Source organism: Vanessa atalanta, chromosome 26 (genome assembly GCF_905147765.1).
Source record: "Vanessa atalanta chromosome 26, ilVanAtal1.2, whole genome shotgun sequence".
Classification (NCBI taxonomy): Eukaryota; Metazoa; Arthropoda; class Insecta; order Lepidoptera; family Nymphalidae; genus Vanessa; species Vanessa atalanta.
This window is the reverse complement of record NC_061896.1, coordinates 7,621,480-7,643,650: the sequence shown is the minus strand read 5'-3', so window position 1 is coordinate 7,643,650 and position 22,171 is coordinate 7,621,480. Positions and strand designations below refer to the sequence as shown.

At 31.0% G+C, this 22,171-nt stretch overlaps 2 protein-coding genes across 4 annotated transcripts in view; one reads left to right on the top strand and one right to left on the bottom strand.

Annotated features, from left to right (window-relative positions):
• Window positions 1-246: 246 nt before the first annotated feature.
• On the bottom strand, window positions 247-6,856 carry LOC125073970 (neural/ectodermal development factor IMP-L2-like). Of its 2 annotated transcripts, none has more exons than XM_047685102.1 (8): window positions 6,782-6,856; window positions 5,341-5,498; window positions 3,807-3,976; window positions 3,184-3,346; window positions 2,570-2,757; window positions 2,225-2,357; window positions 1,225-1,508; window positions 247-346 (listed from the first exon to the last, which is right to left on the bottom strand). In XM_047685102.1, exons 2-6 carry the CDS (start codon window positions 5,453-5,455, stop codon window positions 2,229-2,231), a joined length of 765 nt encoding a protein of 254 aa, XP_047541058.1. In that variant the 5' UTR covers window positions 5,456-5,498; window positions 6,782-6,856; the 3' UTR covers window positions 247-346; window positions 1,225-1,508; window positions 2,225-2,228. The 2 variants fall into 2 exon arrangements, with proteins under 2 accessions (XP_047541058.1, XP_047541059.1); XM_047685103.1 differs by having other exon boundaries at window positions 1,225-1,505.
• Window positions 6,857-21,438: 14,582 nt separating this feature from the next.
• The window catches only part of LOC125073953 (neural/ectodermal development factor IMP-L2-like), a 75,976-nt gene continuing 75,243 nt past the window's right edge, over window positions 21,439-22,171 (top strand). For both annotated transcript variants that reach the window (XM_047685077.1, XM_047685074.1), the window contains exon 1: window positions 21,439-21,781. The gene's annotated coding sequence lies outside the window, so the exon portion shown is untranslated. The remainder of the gene's footprint in view (window positions 21,782-22,171) is intronic.

Genomic DNA, 22,171 nt, shown 5'->3' with positions numbered 1-22,171 from the left:
TTGAAAACATATATTTGTATTGAATCACAGAAGACATTTAAAAATATATTAAACTTAAACAAAAATCATAATTCTTGAATCGCTTTGATTGATTATATTTATTGGACTATGTAAGTCCATAGCATTTAAGAAAAAATACAAAAACAAATGTATTTTATGTATAAAAACTATTTTAATACTTATATTAATACTAATATACTTTAATAAATTAAATCTATTACGAAATAAAATTTAATTTAGGCTTACATTCGAAGATAAATTAATAATTTCATGATATTTCACGCTCTACTAGCGCCATCTGTTATGTAATAGCTGAGTTAATATTAACGGAATAAATACAAATTGCCTTAGGTCCAGTTTCACCATACCCTGTTAAATATTTAACGTATTGTTAAGTCAGTTAACGGACTGTTAAAGTTATCGAGTGTCCCACCACGAGTTAACGCGTGTTTATTTGTTATAACAAGCCGTTAAATTTAATCACCGCTGTAGACGTCCGTTAGACCGTAACAGACAATTAAACTCAAGATGGACGCTGCGTACAATTTTATTTTCGAAAATAATGTTTTAGAAAATTTAGATTACTTAGACACAATAGTGCGACGCGTGTTAAATTCTTCCGCTAGTTTCTTCCATCCTTCATTTTTGATCGCAGTAGTTACTGCGTCCGTTTTCTTATTTTCAATTAGATCCTTGTATTTTGTAACTAAATGAACAAGGATTTCCTTTTCATTTGACGAAAAATTCGGTCCGCGTGTTTTCTTTGACATAGTTATTTATATTCAATAAGAAGCACACCACAAACACAATCAAAGAGCACAAAATAATGCTGCATAACCTCAGCTCAAAAATAAATATTACCATGTTATAATTATTTGACGTTTCAATCGGTTTAAATCAAAAGTAGTTAACATTTCATTGAAATCACTCGGAGCTAACGATTTTTGAAATTGGTCGCGCAGCACAACAAATGACGTATTATACGACTAGATAAAATATTACCGAACTTCGTCTAAATGACATGTCACAAATAAGCATTTCAATTTGGTTGCTTAAAATAAGAGTGAGTAACTTACAAGCCATTCAGTTAAATGTTCTGTTTAATAACGGCTTGTTAAATTTTGTTCCTGGGACATTTAATGATATAACAGCCCGTTAATTATTAACAACTCATTAGTAAATTACTGATTAAGATTTAACAAACATAGTTTGGTGAAATTAGACCTTAATATCGACGTTTACATTTAGATAATTTAGTATCATATGATCACCGATTTGTTTAATTTGCTAAATAATTAACATGTATTAATTAATAAAGAAATACAATAAAAAAATCTTTTTCAATATTAAGTACGCTGAATGCCTTTGACAAAATACTTCTCGTGAGCACGTAATAACACATATTCCTTACTCTAAAAATAAGTTATTAATAATAAATATATAATGTAGGAACATCGCGTAATCATCGGCGGGTAACTTAGTTGGTCGATCGCAATCATTCAATTCTTCTGAAACAAAACGATTCGTATTAATATAAAAATATAATAAAATCATAACGGATCGAAATCTGTACACGGAAGGTATTCGAGAAAAAATATTACTGTGGGTATCTAACGCAATAAATCACATAAATATGATTTTTAGAATTTATGTCTGTTTATCTTTTCGTTTGTTATCGCTAATCTCGAAAACGGCTTAACCGATTTGGATGCGGTTTACATTGATGTACTGTAGTAACTTTGGGTAATAAATAGCGTTTTGTTTTATTAAAATTGGTTTAGAAATAAAAATTATATGTTAACCGTATAATACCTCTTCTTTTCAGGCTTAAATTTACGCGAACGCAGTCGCGGGAACCAGCTAGTATAAAAACAATTACAATATTGTGACACTTCGTAAGAAAATAAAACATAAACTTCGTCCTTCTGATAAAAGTTAACTGACGTTTAAAAACTCAAACTGACAAGCAGAGATACTGAGCCAAGTGGCACCGTGATTACAATAGCTGAGCGTTAAACGATGACTGTGAGTTTAAGTCTAGTTAAGTACCTCTAGATTTGTATTCGCTAAGTTTTAATATATTTCGTGTGGAAGGAAAACACTGTGAGGATAGGTTTACTTATCCGTCAAACGGATGTATGTGCCGAGTGAAATTCTGTCACATGTGAACCCACCAATCTGTATTAGAGCAGCATGTAATACATAACCAGCATTTACTTTTTACCTGTTTAAGACTTAACAGGATAGAGGAAGGTCTCAGCGACGTCCTTGCCATACGCGTTCTTAGCGGAACACGTGTAGCTTCCCATGTCAGCCCACGATAGACCTTTTATATGTAAATCGCCGGATGGGAGCACCTGATAAAGAAAATATGACTAAGATTTCATGTAATAATACTAGATGGCGTTAGTGTGTTCCATTTCTATGGATTATTTGAAAATTGCTTTACAAATTCAATAATTCTTAATAATAACTAATACCAAATAAATTATTAACTATGGACTTTAATAATAGATATTTTTAATATTTTGTATTATCATCTCATAATTGGTCATAACGAAATACTTACCCTGAGTCTGCTGTTTCCGTAAATAAGTTTACTGTTGTTATCAATCCAGTACACTTGGGCCTTGGTTGGGCTGTACACCCGGCAAGGCAGTGTCGCGCTAGTACCCATTAACTGAAATATGTCGTTGTAGAATGCAGTGATAACAGGTTTAGTTGGAATCAAGGGAGAGAGAAGATCGGACTGTTCGCCTGAAAATAAAAGAGCGAAAATAAATAATCAATTAAAACATTTCTTGTCGTATCTTCAATAAACTTACCATTTTGGTTTATCATTCAAACATTTCTAAGTGAAAAAGTATAAGCATTTCTCTAGTCTTGAATTAATAATCAAGATATTATAATTTTAATGGAATTAAAATAAAACACTGATAATTTTATTTTTGTGATTAAAGCGCCTGTTAAAAGCTTATTGCAATGTCTTATATATTCCAAATTGCCTTTATTTACAATTTAAATTATGTAATTTCTCAATTGTAGGGTTTCGTACAAGCGTAAGAAATTACCAGTATTTTTGTTGACTATCATGGGCCATTTGCCCCAATGCCTTCTATGGTTGACACAAAAAAAACATTATATCATTCCAGGTTGGTAATTTATTTGCTTAATATAAATTACCTTCAACAATAACAGTAGTAGAAGCACTGGTTTCCCTCAGGCCAGCGGTAGCAACACACGTGTAAACATCACCATTGGATGGCGAACGCACCACGAGTTTGCTTGTCATTCGCGCAACGCTGAATGTGGGTGGCGAAAATATCTCGTTGACGTCTTCTTCGAACTAAAAATTTAGATTAACATAAGTTAATGGAAACAATGATGTCATTCAACTCATTTTATACCTTCAGTAATGCTATTCTAAATAATTAATACAGCCATTTGTTTTTTGAAACTAAAGATAATCTGCTATTATTATTTTCTGTCATTATTAACATTACAATTAAATTATTAACACCCTATTGTTAATGCGATATATAATTTAGTTCTGTTAGTTTCAGTTTTATTAAGGTCATCAGAACTATTCTGATGCGTGTTATGTTCTCCAGTAAGTACCCCATAACTATACCCCAGTTAAAAACTTTGTACTATTTTTTTTTTTTATATGTACTTCTGTTGAAGTTCCTTATTATTAAATAAATAGGCTTTAAACTCGGTCGTAACTTTTTAATTTGTCGTAAAATCGATCCTAATATGCAAAGGTTTAAAGTGGTCGAAGTTTTACCATTTCTCTTTAAACTTACATCAGATATCGGTATGCCGTTCTTCATCCAGCCTGACATTGGAGCAGGATTGCCCATCACCTCGCATTCTAACACCAGAGTAGACCCCGGCATGTGTCTGACTGTCTCGGGGGGATGAGATGTTATCTTTACGTATTTCTGTACGACGCGACGTCTCGGAGGAGGAATATCTGGAATGTACAGATAATTTTCCAGTGGTTTCAACGAGTGAATATTTAAATCCAGACAATTGAAGCATTGAAATTTCACATGTTCTATTTGTCGTGAGAAAATGTATCAATCAATAAAAATATGCTTTATTCAAAAAGATTATTGAAAGCAATTTTGAATCGTTATTTTACAGTGAAGCTAGCACCGTTTCGGAAAGTATTAATAGTATTCTACCAAAAAGAACCGGCAAGAAACTCACTAATTACTCTTTTCCAATATTTAAAATATAAAGTTACGTATGTCAGTTATATACAATCAAATTTATATAATACTTTCTAGTTGAAATTCAACAAGTCTTAACTCCAAGCTTTTGTATATATAATCTTGTGTTGATTGGTATGCCTTATTTAGTATTTTTAACAAATTAATTGAATTTATTTTTCATCAAGTTTAAGATGAAAAATAACCAATCCAAAGTGTAGGAATAAGTAAGCCAGTGACTTTGTTTATAGTTATTTACATTGAAATGAAAACGGTAACTTTGGAAGTAAAATCGAAGGATTTAATATAATATGTTGGTCGCCATCTTAGAAAATAATAACAAACAACTATTACGTTTTTTTTTTAACAGATCATATAATTCCATATTTAAATATATGGAATGGTAATTAGATATTTCGGTTTGTCAAAACTCGCCCTCAAATCAATTTAAATACCACAAGCAAAGACATAGCCAAATAAAATTTTCAATGATTTTTTTTGCGCGTAAAACTTCATTATACTTTAAAAACGTCTGGATTTTTGTAAGTCAAGCGCTATGCCAGATGGTCAATTTATTCCGAATAATCTAGCAGCCAGATTTTATTCATACATTTCTCGGTATTAAAATTGACCGATTTCGGCTCTCACATATTGACATATTCTTGTAAATTAAAAAATGAGTTCGTTCACTCTGAGAGCGTTAAAATATCAACATTATTTGTAATAATAATTCGTTATTTTAATAAATATATTGAACGTAATATTTTTACGTTAAGAAAAGATGAAAATTGGTTATAATAGCCAAACGTAATTCTGGTCACTAACATGGCGGCCTTATAGCGTTTTCATCGGATATCAAGCAACTGCTCAGGACATATCAATGTAGACCGGTGTGAGTGTAAATACTTGGTGTGAGAGTCTACATGTATCATATATTTCGATGGCAAGGCGATACGATACATCTAGGGAGAGTTCAGACAACGGACCAATGGATACGTGATAAATAAATCATTACCATAGGTTGATGAGTACGTCGCGAAAAAGAAGGATAAATCATTCTAATTGTGTGAATGTAATTTTTAATGTAACTTAAATCATAATATACTAATATTATTTTTCTTACCATTTGGTAATAAATTGTTATCCATTTCTAGTTTCCCTTCAATCTGTGCGTATATGTGGACAGATTGCAGCGATATTAGCGCCGCAGCGGCGAGTAGCGAGACTAGGCTGAACATTATAAGATTTCGCTAGATGGCGGTAGTTAAGTATTAATAGAGTCTGAAATAAAAATGAAATAATATAAAAATTAACACTTCTTAGTTATAATATTAATGTATACTCTTATAGGAACGTTTAACATTATTTTAATTCACGTTTTAAAAATAAGTAAGATTGTTTAAGGGTTAATGCTAGTGGTTTTAAAGAATTTTCATCGTGAATAATTCTCAGTTACATGAGTATATTAACTCTACGTCGAGCAGTTCTTTCAAGATATATATGTATATATGTCTATATTAGGGTTGTATCTTTAGAATAGTTATCCAGTAAATAGTACCATATTATTTATGTAACTAGCGCCGCTAAAGAGTAAACCCAAAAATGGAAAACCAACTTGGACAATTCGACTCGCTCGTGGCGGATTTGTTTAAACAATAAATAATTAATTGGGATGATAATATCGATTATTTAATAAATGGAATTGTGAAAAAAAATATTGGTTATAAATAGCAACGAGTTAGGTTTATATTATGCTAAATTTTTTTTATTGCACATCTGGTATAGTATAAAATTTTATACGAGTTGGTAATTTTCGTTATTTTACGAATTAATATACAGATCTTCACGTGTCTACTTCTAGGTTACTTGTGAAGTTTTTTGAATATTTATTACCTTATAATTATTACTTGATAGATTTTACGATTGCCTTTTTTAAACTGACGGTATTACAGAATCAGACTTCGATATTGATTACCATAACATAAAGTGACATTTATTTAAATATATGAAGTAAATTTTGACGTTACTTTAAACATAAAACTCTTAAACATTTTAAAAGTCTCCATCTAATAAATATAAAGGAAAAATATATTTTTTAACAAACTCCTTAAAATAAGTTTATCCATATAAATATTTCTCGTGAAATCCAATAAATTTACATTATACAGTATATCAGATATAATTCAAAAACCTTCGCTATTTATAATACGGAGAAATTTAATAATTTTTGTAAGTTATACGAAGTGACATTATTTACATAGTTTTAATATATTATATTAAACATTACAAGAACTCATCGGTCTCATCTTCTTATTATATTATTAAATAAATATTAGTAGAATTATGATATTATTTAATTTAGAATTTAATATAACTTTTGTCAATTATTAAAATTACATACTTTAAAAAAGGCATTTAATTAATATAACGAATAAAGTCTTTATTGCCCGTAATTAAAAAATAACGACTTATTTTACGACGGCTATTTAAAAATAAAAAATTGAAACGGAATTTTTTTTTTAATGACAATTTTTTTTTATACAATAATTATTCTTTATACATACCTTATATTTCACTTGTTAAACACAGATACGAACAAGTCCAGGTAACCTAGGATTGTCCTAGATGTTTCCAGGAATATGGTTTCTAAGCGAGTACTCCGTTTGAATAGGATTCATCCCTTATATATGCTGCGAGCGGTATAAACACACTACGCGGTTTTTCGTCTCTATCATATTAAATTAAGTTTTTTTTAATTTAGCGTAACGGTGTTGAATTAAAATTTTATATTAGATAAATTATTAAATATTATATGTAATAAGATTGTTTATATTATATAAATAATAACGTATATTTAATATTTCGATTGTACAAAAAAAAGTGTTTTAAAATCATTTTTTTTTTATTTTAAATATACGTCCAGTATTTATTTTTTTGACAAGCACAGACTATAACCTAAAATTCCTTTCATTACGTCTCCAATACGATTCTTACATCATCATCGCTTTCAGAGAACTGTCGAGATATCCAAGTGAGTCATTAAACTGGTTTTTTTTAATTAACGGCTTAATGATTAAAAAAAAATGTTGTAAAATCGAACATCGACTTATCCTTATATTTATTTAATGACGTCATCATATTAATTAAATAAAATAAGATTAACCGACATGGTTACGATTCAGAAGTGCTTGAAAGGGCCTTATTGAATATATATAGATTTAGAATTATAAATGTAAAACTTTAAGTCTAATATTTTATACAAGAATACGTGACTGACTGACTGTAAGATTTATTTTGGGTTCATAAGTAAAGTCACAATCATTATTCAATGTACATGGGTTACATTTTCTTATTAATTGCTAAAAATCTGCCACCGGTTCGGAAATAAACACCTCATATCCGAGAAGAACCAGCGAATTTAATTTTTATGACTGAAATATTACTAAATTTGAAGCCCTATAGTAATTTGAGTTAGGTTCATACCAGTTACAAAATCAATATCTTAAGTCATAATCTGCTTAATATAACTATTAAAAAATAAGTATTAAGATTAAATTTAAATGAAAATATTTAAGGATAAATTTTATCTATATGATTTAAGCAATTAAGAGCTGAGATTTGCCAGTGGTGACCAGACGTGTTTTAAGCCCAGGCACAACTGTTTCAAGTGTTTAATTCGTCCGAAACATAAAATCTGTTTTAATATGTGCATCCACTAACCCAAGTTGGAGCCGAGGGGTCATAATATAAGCTCCAAAACATCTCCTCAAAACAAAGAAACCTTAGTCCAGGCTATGGTCTCGGGACGTTTACGGGCTGTTCTTTTAAAGGCTCTGGTTTCGTACTTGCAAATAAATAAAACACTACTTGACTTTTCGTGGAGTCAATCATAAGGCATAAATACAATTTCATATGTTAGTTAATGTATGAATTTATTAAACAAGTATTTCGTGCTCAGATTTTATCTGATGTGACTAATATGATGTTTCTCGGAATCAATTCTTATCATTTAAATTCAATTTAAGAAGGATGATTGTTAAAATAATTGATAAGGAAATACAAGATTTCAGTTCAAATGTCGAAACTGTCTTCGATAAAAACGTGTAATTCTTGCAACTTTAAATTGTAAATAGTTTTTTTTTTTTTTTATATCACAGTTGAGTAGTTGTAGTTAGTCACTACATATTCTACCTCCAAAGAGTTCGTATTACTGATTCGATGTTGAAATAAGTTAGAATAGAATTTGTAAGATATACGTTTAAAAAGTAACAGTCATAATACATGGGTCATAAAGCTCATTTTTTCGTGAGATTGTTTTCAGATTATTTCTTTTGCAGGTGCATGGATACACATGCATTAGAATTTCATCCGGCACGTGGAGGTTTTTTCCCGCGTACCAAAAATAAAAAACTGAAACACACTAAGTTTCATGATATTATTCAGTGCTAGCTCAGACTTGAACTCTCAATATTTAGTTACGTTTTCCGTTCTATACGATTTCGAAGAGTGTTTGATGCGTTTAAGATTTTTATATTGTGTGCTACTTGACAGATATACTGTTTCCTAACGACTAGTAATTAAGTTCTATATTCGCTTGCTTTTTGACAGAATACTCACAGAAGACTCCTATCTGAATCGTGGATATCATAAGAGCCAACTATGGGAAATATTTATGTCAAGCGTGATGGTAGTGAGAAACCAACTCACCAGCAGAGAGCGTTCCCAAAAAGTTACTCCAAGCAGTCCTGCGACCGTAAAAGTCATTCCAATCCTATTTGTCACAGACTATTGCGACAACAGTCTCATGTTTTCAAAAGATATAAATAAAAAATAACTTTTATTCAATTTCGAACGAAACGCTATGTATAAAACCTCAGACGTCCCACAAATAATAATAAATCTACGATACATTTTTACACATAATTCGGCAACGTAAAGCATTACGGAGCACGTGGTACGTATGACGCAGTTACCACCACAATGGTATTGTTAGGCGTCATCAAATAAATCATTGGCCGAGCATTTTTAAGTGGAGCATCTACATTATCTTATTCGTATAGCAATAGAGCGCAAATTAGCTTGACTTCAAAAATGTTCTCAAGAATTACGTGACACAAAAGTCTGATTATTATATTTGAATGAATGGAATGTTTATTCTGAGAAATACTACGATATGCGACTTACTATAGTGAATTCGGAACACATGTTAACATTAGTAGGTATTTTAGCTGAAGCAATATTGTATAACGCTTCTTATAATTCATTTTGTAATAATATTTTAACCTACAATTTACACATAGGAAAGGATACATGGTAACAACTTTAAAGTCCACGACACAAGTTCTGGTAAATTTCTGTAAACGAGATTAATTTGGCAACATTAAAAATACCGTGAAATGGAGACACTATTACAATCTAGAATGGGCGATTTCCAACTGAAAAAACTTATTACTTAGAATTATTCCATGGAATAATTAAACGCTATTTCCTGGTTAGTAACTCTATTAATCACCACCATCTGTAAGAAGGAAAACCCTTATGTGATGCAATTTTAGGAATTGTACGTGACCTGTTTAGAACTGATAGCCATCGAGGATCAACGATGTAGATTCTTGCTTTATTGCTTTAATTGTGATTATTCTTATGTATAAGTAATAATGTATATAATTTGTATTTATATGTAAAGATAATTTGATATCTGTTGGTATTTAATTTTGATCATGTCATTTAAAAGAATAAACGACTATTTTGATCCTTGAGGAACGCCTATATTTATGGTGACCTCGTTACTATAGAAAATAATAAAACATGATTTTTTGGTGTATAATATGATTGTCATGATCAAGGTAGTGATCGGTGATCGACAATTTCATGCAATGTACATACGTCGATTTTAACTTAATATTTTAAATTTATTTTTTTAAATTTTATTCTTGGCATCAATTCTACCAACAAAAGCATTTCCAATGCGTCAGGTAAGACCTAATGTAAAATTTACACAGTGCACTAAACCAAATAAAACGAATGGACCATGTAAACTAATTATGTCATCAATTATAGTTCCGAGTACTTTTTTTCCTTATTTGTAAAATCACCTAATGTGGGCCGATTATCTCCTTAATGGTATACAAGAAGCAGATAATTTCGGACACGTTTAGTCTCAGTATCAAGGACATCAAAAAAAAAAAAGAAAAATTTGACATGATAATTATATTTCTTGGTTTATTATTCGAGTCCGCGATTTCCCTCTTTAAAGGATTATGAATATCTCATTCACAGATGACAAGTTACTTGCCTACGGCTTGATTAGTTAACATTTATGGGAATACTTATTAATAACCTTATTAGCTTAGTGAGAGAAAAGCTTTTAAGGCTGTTGGTACCGAGTTCCTGGAATCAGACCTCAAGTCGTGTCGATAATAAGATATTAGGTATTTGGTCGAGAACTCAGTTGACAGTGTTACACGTTCGTCCAAGTCGTTGGTTCTTAATCTGTTCAATCGAACTATAAGAGAAAGAGATTTGTATTTTCATTTATTTAGTGGGAGTTTGATTTCCACCTATTTTTTTTTTTGTTATTTTTATTATATCAGTAGACGGACAAATAAGCCTGATGTGGTCACTATAGTGACCAACAGCACCCGAAGACAATTCCGCTGTAAGTACACTGTACGCCTGTAGTTACACTGGCTCACTCACCCTTCAAGTCCGAATGCAACTAGACTGAATATAAAAGAGAACCTAAATGTGCCAAATAAAATATTGTAATAAATGCGGTGGAATATTCTCCAAGACTTTTACTTAGGATTCTTCGAGAGGAGAAGAGGCAGTTGTCCAGCACTTATTTCTTTACACTGATAAAGTCTGATATTTAAAACTATAATTTATATTATTTGTTCCTGAACTATCTGAATATTTGACCTATTAAATATTAGGTCAACTTCTTCGGAATCAGAGTACAGCTAGTCAAGGCTAGACATAACCAGACATCGTAATATGATGCTCACATTATATATCACCGGAAACATTAGCGCACTAGTTACTCCATTTATATTATGATGAATATTTGTAAATAATCACAAATTGTCAAAAAAGCCCACTGAGTTTCTTTCGCCGGTTCCTTTCACGCTGGGTATTTTCTTTTCCAAAACGATAGTAGTGATTATTTGACAATCAAGAATTTGATTTGATTTAGAAAGAGTTCTGTCAAAAATATATCCCTATTCGTTATCGTTTATTCGTTTGTCTCACTGTTTTCAAATTTGAAATATTACAAGTACTTGAATATATTTTCGTATGGAATTAATCCGGGTTCGACTTTTCCGCAGTGATTCTATCACCAAACAGCCAAATTTGCTTTGTTGTAAACCAATTTGAATGGTGAGTGAGCCGAATTATTGACAGGCACGAGGGACATAACATCATAGATCATTGGGAGCGCTTTAATTGTGAAATGGATAACATTTATTTTTATGCCATAGGTGGCAAACGAGCAGGAGGCTCACCTGATGGAAAGTGACTACCACCGCCCATGAACATCTGCACCATGGGACTTGCAGGTGTATTGTCGGGCTTTAAGAAATATATACGGACTTTTCTTGAAGGTTCCCAGTTCGCATCTGTTCTGAAAAACAGCCGGTGAAAGCTGGTTCCATAGATTCTCCAGGTAGTCACTACATACAAGAATACTCAGTTCTTATGGAAATAAAATACATGATAGATTAATTGATTTATTTGTAATACAGGCATTCCTAAATAAATTTTATTTGCGGTATCTATTAGTACAATATCCGTTTATACATCTTTTTTTATGTATTATTACTGACATATTAATAAATATATTTGTCAAATCTATTTACATTCGCGATGAAGTACGTTATTTATTATTTAACTAGCGATCCGCCCCGGCTTCGCACGGATACAATGCTGATACAAAATTTACTACAGAATGACCTACAAAGCTCTCAGCTTTTTTGTCATTAGACAATACAAAACGCTATGTCCCTGCATTTTAAATCTGTAGTATCTTCGAAAATATTCATTTAAATTAAATGCAAAGTATATTAATCTATATTAAAAGCACAATGCATTTCAGGTACTTAATTGAATAATGATTAATGCTATATTGTTTAAAATCCCTTGGCAAAAAAAAAACTATTTCTTGTAAAATGTAAAGAATAAAAAATGGTTATTATTATATTTATTGGTTGGTTGTGGGCAGTGGCGTAGCTATCGTAGGGCCAGTTGGTGCAGTGCACCAGGGCCCCTGAGCTCTGGGGGCCCTCTAAAGTAAGCTATGAAAAGAGCTTTGAATAGAGATGAAGTATAGATTTAACTTACTAATGATATGTTCAACTCACTGTTCCACTCTTATTACTATCTATAATTTTGAATGCCAATATACTTTAAAGAGGGGACGAGGGCCCGATTCTTTTTCTATGCACCGGGGCCCTTACCCACCTACCTACTAGTGGGTTATCCCTAAGATATAGCGTTGCATACTTTTTTTTATTTCTTTTTATGTTGTACAATACTGTAGTACATTATTTTGATCTATCTCGTAGGATTTAGCCAGTGTTTGCAATGTATCACTTTAGAAACCTCTAAAATAATCAGCGTTTCTCTACTATATTGTGCATGTATTATACATATAAACCTTCCTCTTGAATCAATATATCTATCAAAGCATACTCAGGGACAGAGAGCGGTAAGCGACTTTGTTTTATACTATGTGATAATGATTAACTTAATTTGCATATCTATGTAATTTACTTCGGACAAGAGTTTCTTGTCGGTTCCCGGTATTTTTTTAAAGTCATATACATTGTTCTCATTTTGATTTATTTTATTGTAGTTGAAGATATCTTAATTCTTGATGAATATCAAAATTTAAAGTTCAATATGTGTTTCCAACTATGGTATGGCTTTGTGTAAGCCCGTCTGAGTAGGTACCATCAACTCAAGTTATATTCTATTGGCAAGCAGTAATACGTAGTATTATTGTGTTCCAGTTTGAAAAGTGTGTAAGGCAGTGTAATTATTATTACAAGGAGCATAACATCTCGGTTCGCAAGGTCGGTGTTGTCTTGGTTTTGTAAGGAATGGTAAATTTTTCATGTGGCGTCAATTTCTTGATGGTCCAATTGCCAGTCGACCTAATGATGCCATAAAACTATTACCATATAAATAACTATTTACACTTTAATTATAATCAAAGTACGCCAAGAGCCTGTAAATGTTTAACTGCTAGTCAAACGTCCTCTCTACATTTTGGAGCTCAACAACGCTATAGATCGAGTCGGTGTAAACGCTGAATTTTATTGATGATATTTTTCCTTCATCGATCGATTGAGCTCAATTCGATATGAATTTAAAACAGAAATTGAGCGCATTTTTATTTCAGTGCCGCCGGAATTGTCACGTGTTCTTTTCCCAGCAGTGTGAATTTAAACGTAGTGTATTCTTTGAGTTTACACAAAGTAATTCTAACTGAAATCTGAATGATAACAGACTTGCGATAACGACAAAGCTGACGATATTTTTATATGTATTATCTCTGTGTTTCTCTAAAATATTCCACGTCCAAACAAACTCCCGTTACAGTTTTATACGTATAGACAATATGTAAGTAAATTGGGCATAATTATAGAACAGCGGGCGTCATCGACTCTTAATAAATACGAGATGAACCTCATTAAAAGTTGTTCAGCCAATGATTGCCACTTGGGGGGTAATAGGGATCATTTGATATAATAATTACAGTTCTTGATTCTATTGAAAATGTCGAATAGGGGGGAAAATTGTGGAGGCAGTTTTTTCGTTGTTCGTTATATTGTTTCTTGATCGGCCTGTGTCTGATGTGTTCTTATAAATATGACTATTTACTTGCAGAATAGTACGTCGGGAAACTTTAACCATTCCTTCTATCGGCAATGTGTCCATTGTTACCCTGGCTCACTCACCCCTCAAAAAAGATCATATAAATACTGTTGCTTAGTAGAATTTTTAATGAGTAGGTGGTAACTTTCCAGACGGGCTTTTACAAAGCTCTGCCACTACGTAAATTTATGGTGCATTTACAAACCACGTGTTTTTCATAAACCACGATTCATTTTTTCATATTTTTTCATAAACACAAATCTTTATCTGTAAACGTTACACTTACTAATAAGCAAGATTGAATATTAATAGATTCCTAAAGATCTACTACCGGTTCACAGTCAGGACTGATTATTTTTTTTCAAATGTCATTTGTTCAATTTAATTTTTTATACAGAAATAAAAGAATATCTTCGTTATTTGAAAAAGATAATCTTTATTCTCAATGTACGCAATCAACTTAAAAAAAATTAAGTTAATTTTTATATTTGATTATGTTACTAATTATTTAAATAAATCACTTAAGAACAATTAACTTCATTCAGTTTCAATTAATAATATACATATAACATATGACAATTATTACGATCAAACTGACAATACACATGCACGCACACATGTGTATAAACACGTGTGAACAACTGAAACTGCCTGTCCCGATTTCGAATCGAACCTTTCAAAATTTTTTTTTTATTATCTAGCAGCCCAAACGCCTGCTACTATTAAGCCATTAAAGGAAAAGTTATTAACGTTAAGTCCTTAAATATTAATAAAAATAGTTACTGTACAAATCCTGACCGCGTGGAATGGTGGCAAGAATGCTAGCACCATATCCCGGTTGAAACGCAATTCCGATCCTCTGGGCAAAAAACGAGCCCTCCTGTCACCAGTGGAGGCAATAAGGCGAGGTGTTATACTTTAATGAAGCTTTAAAGGATAGTTTAGAAGTCCCCGATACTATATATACATAAATTAAAAAATATATATATATTGACATGAAAAGTTAACATAGTCACAAAACATCCAGTGGTCCCGCACTAGGCAAGCCTGTCTTGCGGGTACCAACTACCGGTTACAATTTCAAATGTTTAAACGAGAGCTCGGACATCAAGATAGATTACTTGATTGACTTAAATTGTTGAATTTTACTATATATATCAGATTTGCATGATAAAAGAGAAATATTGTGTTAATCTGTTTGTCATAAAACGTAAAAATATATACCATAGAAGACACGTATATCGATATTTGAAAATATAATGTTGCAATATACAAGTAACAAATTATAGTTTAAAATTGTTTTAATTATTATAATGGCAACATTTACGGTATAAATATTTATCGATATTATATTGTTCCTCTATCAATCTCTGCTATATTAATAGGAAATAATCTATTATATTTTTACATAATAAGGGGGAGGTATAAGTAGTCTGTTGACGATAGACATGCGACAAAAATGTCTTTTAGTCTTGAGTTACGACGGCGGGTAATTTTTAAATTTAGAACATGATTGTCAATATGAATGTAATCGAATGTGAATATGTTCTATGTGTAAATAAGGTTTTATACTGTTTTTTTATTTTATTATATATAGCTCTGAATACCTAGGTTAAGTTAATTTAAGTTTGCAGGTTCATTCAGGCGCCACGCAATTTTCACGTATTTTACATATGTGTGTGTGTTTATAATTCATACCTGTCATTCAAGCCTGTATGTTTCGAATGTTTTTTATCGTGGAGAAGTAGCTCTTAACCCTATCTGGACCAAAAATTCTTGGCCCCAGCAGTGGATTCTTTTTTTTTGTCGCATGTGTGGCAAATGACTGGAAAACTCACCCGATGGAAAGTGACTACCACTTAGGACATTTGAAACTCTGGTACATACAGATGCGTTTAACCAATGAAAATAAAGAATTTTACGAAAAAAAAATTAATGAACTGTCCTAAGTATATAACACACTTAAATAAAATTTAATTAATTTTAAGGAACCATATTCCTACCACGTAGCGCAATTACAAAAAATTAAATTGTGTTTAACATATTGCGATTAAAATTTACCAAAAGTCGTTAGTTTGCGCTCAACCTTATCTGAGATTAGCGTGGGCCGAAGATTAATATATTAATTATAGCATTTGTCAATATATAGGCGTTCCCATGCAACAGGCTTGGAGCAAACATCATCACCCTGTGTTTATTTAATTAATCAAAGTAGCTTACATCAGATTATAGTGCGGCGAGGTCATGATATATAGGGTGTTAGCCGTACATATTGTGAGGCGAAATGTTTTAAATAGTAAGTTTAATATGCATAGCATGACAGGGCTTCGTGCAGCTCGAAAATGAATCATTCGTTTTCACCATCAAACAATTTTGTTTCAGCTAAGGTTTGTTGTGGTGATTGTTGAGCCAGTGTAATTATAGGCAGATACTGGAATGGATAACAGTTTATACGTTTGATAGAATCTTTTACAAATGTGATGTGGCGAATAAATATATGTTGGCGAGACAGTTCCGTACATTTTTCTTCTCTGTTTATCGAGCAATTTAAATTTTTTCCAGGAGCATTAGCTAGCCGACCGCAGTACACAGAACAATTTATCAAAGAGGGAAAGAATTTTATTTACATCCAGAACGCCACCAATAATAAGGTTCAATGTGAACCATACAGGCCACACAAAAAAAATCACCTAAATCGTCTCTATATATATATATGTATATATATATGAGGTAAGTGAGGATCTCGCTATGAGATTCGTAATTAGATGGATGAGACATCGTAGCAAACTCAAATAATATTTTACTCTTTTAAAATCGTTTATTCTCTTTTCATATTTGTTTGATCATTTCTTTATTTTGCAATGACGGCTGTCAACCCATGACCGACGCCCATCCAGTCACCGCCGCTCCATCTACTTCACTCAAGCGTACTAAAGATGATTTAGACATTCTTCTAAGTGTCAAATAAAGCAATAGATGGCATCTGCGACAAATATATAAGTAAATATATATATACATATATATAATTCTGTAAAATGACGATTCAAAAGAGCTTGTAAAGGCCTACTTGAATAAAGTATATTTTAATTATGTTTTTACTCATTTACAATGCGTTATCAAAGAGGCCCTGTACGATTAAAGTAGGAAACCCCGTGTCTTAGAGTCCAGGACTTCCCCAAAATGTTCACATTTATAAGGACTTATAATTAGGTTCTTCTTGTGAGGAAAAGTAGGAAAAAGAAAAAATACAAAAGTATGCTGAAACAATGTGGTAAGTATTGTATGTATATATAACAAATATATATTCCACATTCTATATTCAAATTTGATTTTAGTTGAACACTAAAAACCGATGGAATAATCCAGATTTGTTTGAAGTCTAGAATATAACTACGTGACGAGACATAGCGGTCCTACATTAAAGCGATTAAAGGGAATACCTTCAAAATTTAGTTTGAGATCTAAATTTAGTTTCACATATAGATCTTGGAAATTAGACGAGAATTTGTTGATATTCTGATGGTTGATGGATTTAGAAATTAAATGCTATTTTAAGCTCGTAGGTAACGGCTAGTTTGTAAAGCTGAGAGATGCAAGAATTCGAACCCCAGCTCGGACAAATAATAATAATCCTATAGAAGTTATTAGTGTTTTCTTTTAAGAAGTTTTACTCCCGGCTGCAAATTTTGGATCTTAGTTCCGCAGCGGCGGACGGCCGAAAGTCTTTGTGAAAGAGGTGCCTTGTAGAGGGACATCGATTGCACGATAACGGTCCTTCGGTCTCATTAGATTAAGTAGAAGAATGTTCATGGCACTTGTTACCTTCTCGATCCGGGGCACTAAGCACTCAAAGTGCTCTTCCTTTCTAGCTTTGAGCACATGCCTTATACTAGTTTCTTGGTAAGTTTCTTGGTACAAATAGATAGTATAAGGTATATTATGAAAAAAAATAATAATATACGAACGATGGATGGAGATGTTAACCATTCTTTGCTCTTCAATGCACTGTCTTAGAAACAATGATGTAATGTCCCTTGGGATTACACTGGCTTACCCTTTAAAGAACACAACAATATTAGGTATAGCTGCCTAATATATTTACGATGTTTGGTTGACACCGCACAAAACACCACCGAGTTAATTTAACACGAATAAAAGTCATATTAAATATATATATTTAAGTCCCCAATTAGTCAATAGTATATACCTAGCTGTCTGAATAGAGATAGTTTGATTCTGACCCCTTTTTAAATATATTAAACCATGCCCTTAACACTCGAGGTACTGGAAAACAAAATTAGAAATTTATGTATTTTTTTGCATTAATACGGATCTCTATAATGTTACATTCCTTATTATAAATAGAAACATTATTTAGAAAACTTCTTACACGCGTATTGTTAATCGGATCTACGCGCTTTTGTCATTCAAAGCGCACAATGATGACTTTTTAAAAGTTTGTTACCATAAACAGTTAACTAACTTCGCTTAGTTTTATCCACATTAAACTAAGTACCGCGAATCTTACCAGGTTTATTGCGGTTCTTAATAATTAAATATGTCTAATTAATGAAGAAGTATAAATTGTCTATGGGATCATCTTAATGTATCTGATTAGATTTATCTATACATTTGATGAAACATAGAGTATATTTTTTGACAGTTACCAAATATGTATAGGGTGACATAGCCTTAAATTAATTAAGATTTCTTTAAATTAGCGTAGCAACGAAACAGTTTTAAACTTATATTAGTAAATATACGTTCAACATAATTATTTCAATAACATTCGTTTAGGAATTTAATTTAAAAAGCAATTTAATTTTCGACTTTTTGCCTCAAAAGCTACACGATGAAATTGCTCGCTAAACTGTCAGTATATGTCAAGACACTTGAAATAGACAACTTCACACCTAATCTTATTTCACAATGTTTATTTTATTGTAAATTTATAATGGAACATTTAAATTTGGAATGAGTGCTGTAGTAGAATTGAAAAAAAAAAGAATAAATTACATTTATCATAATGATAATGACAATTTTATTGTTATTAATTATTTGTATGAAATTTAATACTATTTTTATATTACTCGGAAGAAATATAACTTCTTATCTATATACACAATATTTTTTTAAATTATTTTGCATGTAATTTATATTTGTTACAAAATATATATATATTCATTAAAACAAAAATGATACGCCTATTTTTACACATTAATTTTGACTTGTGTGCGTTAGGCTGAACAATTTATTATCTGCGCCAGATAATTTTCAAGTACGTTATGACGACATGACACGCCCACGACACGTATCCGTAGTGTTGGTGTCTATATCGATGCTCTATTTGATATAGATAAATAATTTAATTGGGATTTAAGTTTATTTGATTTAATTAAAGTTTTATCACTGGAATGTTTTTAGTTAATTTTAATTTCAATAATGAATAAGATTTTTATTTGAAGATAGACTCCATAATTGCTTAATTTTTACGTGCGATATTGTTAATGTACAATATTTATACTGTTCAACTACCTGCTATATATACTAACTACAATTAGAAAATAGGTTTGTAACTACATCCGACTGTGATGTGAAGTGGTCATGTGTGGCGTGATTAAAAAATTACGTTGTTATTCGAGATCATGGGTCAGTGACTGTGCGTCCTATGATTCTATTTTGTGAAATTTTATACCGTCGTAATTGGGAAGTTGTTTTTGATACGGCAGTTGGTATGAAAATAAAGTATGTATATAAGGTATAAGAAGTAAATAAATATTAATAATATCTCGCCTTATATTTTTTTACAATTTTCGTTATTTAGTTTTTTGTGATAGATTTTTCCCAGTTAATAAGTAAGTTAAACGCTTGACTTGACTTTACATAATTAAAACTGGTGTTATTATAGCTATATTTTGAACTTGTAGATATTTTAAGATATCTTTGTGTACTATGCATTGTGTTATAAAAAAATTAATCAATAACGCGTATATGTAATATTTTATTAATAATAGAACTTTATAATATATCAATAACGGTTCGAATTAAACTAGTGATTCAAAATGTTGAAGTCATTTTGCATCGTTTCCGTTTCAATTGTTGCAAATTTAAAATAAAGGTACAATTTATGTGCAACATTTCAAATTTCCTTGTTTCAAAGTCTGACTTGGGGTGCAATATGTTAAAATAAAGTTAAAGGAGTAACGATTACTTTTAATTGGTAATTATTGTTATAAGTCATGTTACATAACAAGGGTGGAGGTTCACACATGAATATGTAAATTACATATTGTAAATAAATCGTTACGTCCGTACATATGTCATTAAAAATTTCGAACCTATGTTTTTAAGAATAGACATGTTTTATAACTATGTTACATTACAAAAAACTATATATTTAATTTATAATTTACCATTAAATTACGATTTGCCTGCATATTTAAATATTATGGTGGAAGATACAAACATAATAATTTCAATTCTATTTATATCAGATATAAAAAAGTCGCGCAGATAAGGGTTAAATATAATCGATTATGTCATACGACACTTATATAATTACCAGATACGACTAATTAAACTTTATATCTCTGAAACACGGAAATGTTTGACTAATTATCGATTCTTGGCACCAAAATTGACTAGTACGGGCCAAATCGTATGATATTTTCAACACGGAACCAATTATTCATAGTTATTATACAATTTCTATGGGTGGTGGTGACCACTTTCGGTTAGGTGGCAAATTTTACGATTAAAAAAAATTACATCGATTCGAACTAATGAAAGGAAACTACATACTACTACATACGTATAAAGCTTATAAAAATATCTCCGATAACTACAGTTATTGTTTAATGGTACCGGTTTATTAACGTCATGCATAAAATTATTATACATATAACGTCGTATTTTAATTTAGGTTAAAATATATGAGGAAGTCGACAAAATATTAAGCGTTAACCCATATACATTAAAAAGATTGCACAGGAAAACATAAAAATATATGATATATTACGTCCATTAAGAATTAAATCAACGATGAATATGAAATATATATTAGTTATATTAATATCGTGAAACCTTTCACGGTGTACAGATTTTAATTAAAAAATTCCCATCGGTCAATAACAAAAGGTTATGCACCATCATCAATGTTTAATTGTGTGTTCACGGCAATCGGATTCTGATAATGCGGAATAATCGAAAATCGATACAGCCGTGCAATCGTGCTACACTACTGTCAATAATGTTGATATAACATTCTTTATGTTAAGCTACAAACCACTGATAAAGTACCTTCCGACTTAGTATAAGACTCGGCATTCGACATTGCGCAGTCGCGAATAAAAGACGTGTATTTTTTTATCGATTCTATCGATATCAAAGCATTTTGAGCGTACACGTCACTATTTTCTTTCTGACGGGACTCGCGTTCGATTTTGAAATATACCGCCAATTTACTATTTAACTTTTTTTTCTGTTTGTGTATTTTCGCGCGTTTCTGTGATGCCACTTATGTATCTGTGAACACGTGGGTGGATTGTAATACATTTTTTTTTTTATTAAAAACAAAATGTTAAATGTGTCTCGAATACAATATTATACGTATTTCGCTATAAAGTAGTTAAAACTGTATAAAAACTCTGTCAGTATATCCAGTATTACGAAGGCGCCTAAAATAGGTAAGTTTTTTTTTAATTGAATGCTTGTTTATAAAAAAATAAAACAACATAACGCATTATTACTCGGACAATTTGTTAAAAAAATAACTGTTTCCTTGTAATGTAATTCTTAAGAATATATTTTTAAATTAAACAATTCATGGCTTTTTTCCTTTTTTAACAATTTGACCTTAAAATCGGCAAGTGTGAGTTGATTTTATGTATTGAAATAGATAAGATTAGACTATATTTATATCATAATCATTGGATATCATAAGATATGTATTTAAAGTATATTATTTTTATGTAATTATTTAATAAACTTTATTCAATTTAAATGAATAAAAATATATTTAAAAAAAATCAGAGTCGTTAAATTGTAATGGCAGTACTAACGAGGTTACGATTCCG